Below are 4542 nucleotides of genomic sequence, written 5' to 3'. Positions count from 1 at the left end.
ATAACCACAATTGTAATAATCATAATCATAACCATGCCCATAACCATGCTCATAACCATACCCACAATCACAATAATAATCATAATTATAATCATAATCATAATACCAACCATAATCATAGTCATAATCACTATCATAATAATAATAATAATTACATAATATAATATAATAATAATATAATCACAAAAATCACAATAATCATCATAATAATTTTAATAATTTTAATTTTGAATCATTGAAATGCAATTCCAAATTTATCTGAAATAAAATAAATAACATACATGTTATGACGCATGACAACATGCACAATTCAAAGGAATACCTAATCATTGATAACCTACCTTTGATTATTTGACTTTCCCATTATGTGTTTTTTAGTGTTCTTTTCAGGTCTAAACATAATTATAAAGCACTTTGGCATAAAAATGGAAAAAAGCAGTGCATAACTGGAGGCCAGAATAGCAAATATCTCCACAGCGACAGTGAACTTGCCGGGAGAGCTGATATAAGCTGGGATGAAGGCGATCCAGACAGCACAGAATATCAACATGCTGAAAGTGATGAATTTAGCTTCATTGAAATTATCAGGCAGCTTTCGAGCTAAAAAAGCAATGACAAAACATAAAACGGCTAGCACTCCTATGTAGCCCAGAACGGCCCAGAAGCCCAAAGCGGCGCCCAAATGGCACTCTAGGATGATTCTGTCTTGGTAAAGTAACATATTTTTGAATGGAAAAGGAGGGCTGATGGTTAACCAAAGTATGCATATGACCACCTGTATAAGAGTGAATGCCACAACACAGATCCGATGCTGCGTGGGTCCAAACCACTTCATTAGATTACTGCCTGGAAGGGATGCTTTAAAAGCTATCAGCACCAGTATTGTTTTCCCTAGAACGCATGAGATGCATAGAACAAATGTGATACCGAAGGCCGTGTGGCGCAGCATGCAGGACCATTGAGTGGGTCGGCCGATGAAGGTTAGGGAACACAGGAAGCACAGGGTCAAGGAGAAGAGCAGCAGGAAACTCAGCTCAGCGTTGTTGGCTCGTACGAGCGGCGTTTCTTTGTGGCAGTAAAAAACCAACGTTACCATTGTGGTTAGGAAGACTCCCAGCAAAGAAAACAAAGCTAAAAGAGTTCCAAGTATTTCTCCATAGGTTAGAAACTCTATTTCCTTTGGGATGCAGGCATCTCTATGCTTGTTAGACCAGAACTCTGAAGGGCATTTCATACAGTGTATGGAATCTGCAAGATGGCCAACAGCACCGTGTTAGAATGCATTGATTTTAACATCATTTGTGAAATTTATAAGTGATTTACCTGTCATGTTACTGATCTCTCCTGCGGGACAAAGAATACAGTCATAGCAACACACTGGACGGCCTTTTTGAAGGACTTTGTGGGTTCCTGGAACACAACTCTCACTGCACACTGACACAGGCACCTGTAACACAAACCTGGTTCAAATCATCGAAATAAGTGTCAAAAAACAATTTCAGAATAAGCAGATTGACCTCAAAGTGCCCGTTACCCCAGACCAGTGGAATGTTACTCATGATAAACTGATGGTTCTCTGGCAGGGAAGCGTCATAAACGCCCACTGTCACTCCCTCCATGGTTCCTTGGCTTTTCATTTGTAAGTTGACCAGTTCGTATTTTGCTGGTGAGTCACCATTGCTGTCAAAATAAACTATTTCCCCTTCTGGAGTGGTGAAGTTGACCATACTGATATACTGCAGGACCTGGAGAGATACCGCAAACATGCAAACAAATTATCTGGAACTGTATAAAAAGTTAGGCACTCTTGAACCAATGTCACTATACAGGCATTGGTTATGTGCACATGTTCAAAAACCCACAGGAATACACACACACACACACAGACACACTAAGTGACGAGTTCTGCTGCAACACACAACACATAAAATGCTATAATTTTCAACAATAACAATGTGTTATGGTTCTACGCTGACCTGCCATGGCTCAATGTGTGCAGTATTAGCACACCCCCCGTTGGAAAAGGGCCCTCTCCCTTCTTCACACATGAATAGGTCGTCAAGTGCATGAGCCACCGAGTAGACTGACTTGTAGACATTGTTGGTAAACCTCAGTTCCGACACATCTGTGTATTGCGACTGGACGTCTTGCAGGCTCTCCATGCCGCTGCATGGCTTTCGTTGCTCGTTTGCAGTTTTGTTCAGTGAGCAGTCAAACACGTTCTCCCAAAAGTCTTGGACAAACTGGCTGTGTGGAAATTGTGAGGGGTGGAGCCCTCTCAGGTGCTCCTCCAGCCCCGGGATCTCGGCTCTGCTGACAACAAAGCCCAGGGAACCCACAAGGACGCTGTGACCTTCGCTGGCTGTCAGGGAGTGATCCGTGATCCAGGCATCGCTGCCGACCCACTGCAGACCTGTAACGTTCCGGATGAACAGCTCCTTCGCTAGCAATTTAATTTCTCTATGAGACACAAAAGCCATAATCACTTTTGAAGTAGCGTTTTGGATTTTGTCCATCACCCTCTCCAGATCCTCAGGTGGACCAGAAGATGAAAAAGCATCTGAATATTCAATGCACACTCCGTATTCTTGTGCAGCCTCTATGAATGCAGCGATGCCGTTGAGGCCGTATTCATTGTCCACAGCTATGGCTCCAATCCACGTCCAACCCAGGTGCTTGACCAGCCTTGCTAAGGCTCGACTCTGGTAATAGTCGCTGGGAATGGTTCTGAAAAAGGTCGGATACTCTTTCCTGTTGCTGAGACAGGCGCAAGTGGCAAAATGGCTGATCTGTAAACAAAAAGACAAACTAGGTGCTAAATGATTTTTTTTTTACAGTATTAAAATCAATGGAAGCATGTCTTCTTACCACTGGAACATGGAAACGTCCCACAGTTGGTGCAAACGCAATAGTCGGTCTGGAGCCGGAATGACCCAGGATAGCATGTACCGTCTCGATTTTTGTACAGTTTTCATCGCTGACTTCTGTCTTGAATCCACTCACCAGCGCCAGCGCAGCTCTCAGAATGTCCATGCTTCCACAGGCATCATAGATTTTGTAGCCCAGTTTGACATGAGGGAGCATGTCGGGGCTTTCATTGATCTCATTGATAGCGAATATCATCGTCTGAGCAAATTTAAATTCCCTAAAGTTGAAGCTGCGGAAGCATCAAAAAAAGCAAAAATATATTCACTCACTTGACAGATTAAATAAAGTAACTACTAAATAAACTAGTATGCAAATCAGTACATACTTTTTACACCTTCGCACCTCTGGAATGACTTGAAACGTGTTAACTGAATAATCTTGCCCTGTGCGGAATGAAAAAATGCCTCCGATCACGAGATCCCCATCCTGCGCCAGCTCAGGCAGATGTGGCGACCCTCGCAGTCTGCACACACACCCCCCCCTCTTTGCGAGCAAGACCAAAATCAGCAGACTCAACGCTGACATAGTGCAGCTCTGCAGACCAGGCCAGCCAGCCACACAACACATGGCTGGGCTTTATACACCAAGGGTGGGGGGGAAGTTGTCATGGTTCAGCTCATACCTCAGGAGACCAGAAGAAGCTAAGATGTGTTGTTTGTGGAAATATGGATTTTATTCTACAATGAGTACAAGGGTTGTCAATGAAAGATGATCAGAAATAATAATGGCATTTATTCTTCATATAAAAGTAGTTTCATGCAGCACTTCCTCGTGCTATGGTGTGTATTATTTTCCGTGGATGAACATGTGAGGTTGGAGTGGTTTCCTTTTCCAGTTAGCCTAACTTCTATCCTTTTGTGAGGCAGATGTTGGGCCTGCCAGTTCACATTATTTCTTTTGGTACATCTCATATACATCTGAACATGCCTTTTTGGAGCTAGCTGGAACAGAACAAGCCATTCTCAAAAAGTATCTTCGTAAGAAGACTAATTAAGATTAAAGGAGAATCACGGCGGTTGAGTGGTTAGCGCGCAGACCTCACAGCTAGGAGACCAGGGTTCAATTCCACCCTCGGCCATCTCTGTGTGGAGTTTGCATGTTCTCCTCGTGCATGCGTGGGTTTTCTCTGCACGGCGGATGAGTGGTTAGCGCACAGACCTCACAGCTAGGAGACCAGGGTTCAATTCCACCCTCCACACAGAGATGTGTGGAGTTTGCATGTTCTCCTCGTGCATGCGTGGGTTTTCTCCGGGGACTCCGGTTTCCTCCCACATTCCAAAAACATGCTAGGTTAATTGGCGACTCCAAATTGTCCATAGGTATGAATGTGAGTGTGAATGGTTGTTTGTCTATACTATGTGCCGTGTGATTGGCTGGCGACCAGTCCAGGGTGTGCCCCACCTCTCGCCTGAAGACAGCTGGGATAGGCTCCAGCACCCCCACGACCCTCGGGAGGATAAGCAGTAGAGAATGAATGAATGAAGGAGAAAAATAAAAAAAGGGCATCATCTTCTCTAAATCGAAACAAAGAACTGATTATGTGATGTACTCAATTGTATTCTGATGCATGTTCAAATGAAATAAAACCATGACCAAAGGTGTTTTGAAAATTAT

General features: G+C 43.6%; 1 protein-coding gene across 1 annotated transcript; it reads right to left on the bottom strand.

The window, feature by feature from the left end:
- Positions 1 to 337: 337 nt before the first annotated feature.
- LOC131134455 (extracellular calcium-sensing receptor-like) lies at positions 338 to 3393 on the bottom strand. The gene is made up of 6 exons (XM_058079762.2): positions 3254 to 3393; positions 2869 to 3157; positions 1977 to 2789; positions 1518 to 1745; positions 1324 to 1447; positions 338 to 1248 (listed from the first exon to the last, which is right to left on the bottom strand). The coding sequence occupies exons 2-6, from the start codon at positions 3121 to 3123 to the stop codon at positions 338 to 340; spliced, it is 2331 nt and encodes a 776-aa protein (XP_057935745.2). The 5' UTR covers positions 3124 to 3157; positions 3254 to 3393.
- Between the last annotated feature and the right edge of the window lie 1149 nt (positions 3394 to 4542).

This window comes from Doryrhamphus excisus, linkage group LG8 (genome assembly GCF_037039965.1).
Source record: "Doryrhamphus excisus strain RoL-2023G ecotype Guam linkage group LG8, RoL_Dexc_Guam_v1.1, whole genome shotgun sequence".
Classification (NCBI taxonomy): Eukaryota; Metazoa; Chordata; class Actinopteri; order Syngnathiformes; family Syngnathidae; genus Doryrhamphus; species Doryrhamphus excisus.
Note: the sequence above shows the minus strand (reverse complement) of the source record. Positions and strands in the feature narration are given on the sequence as shown.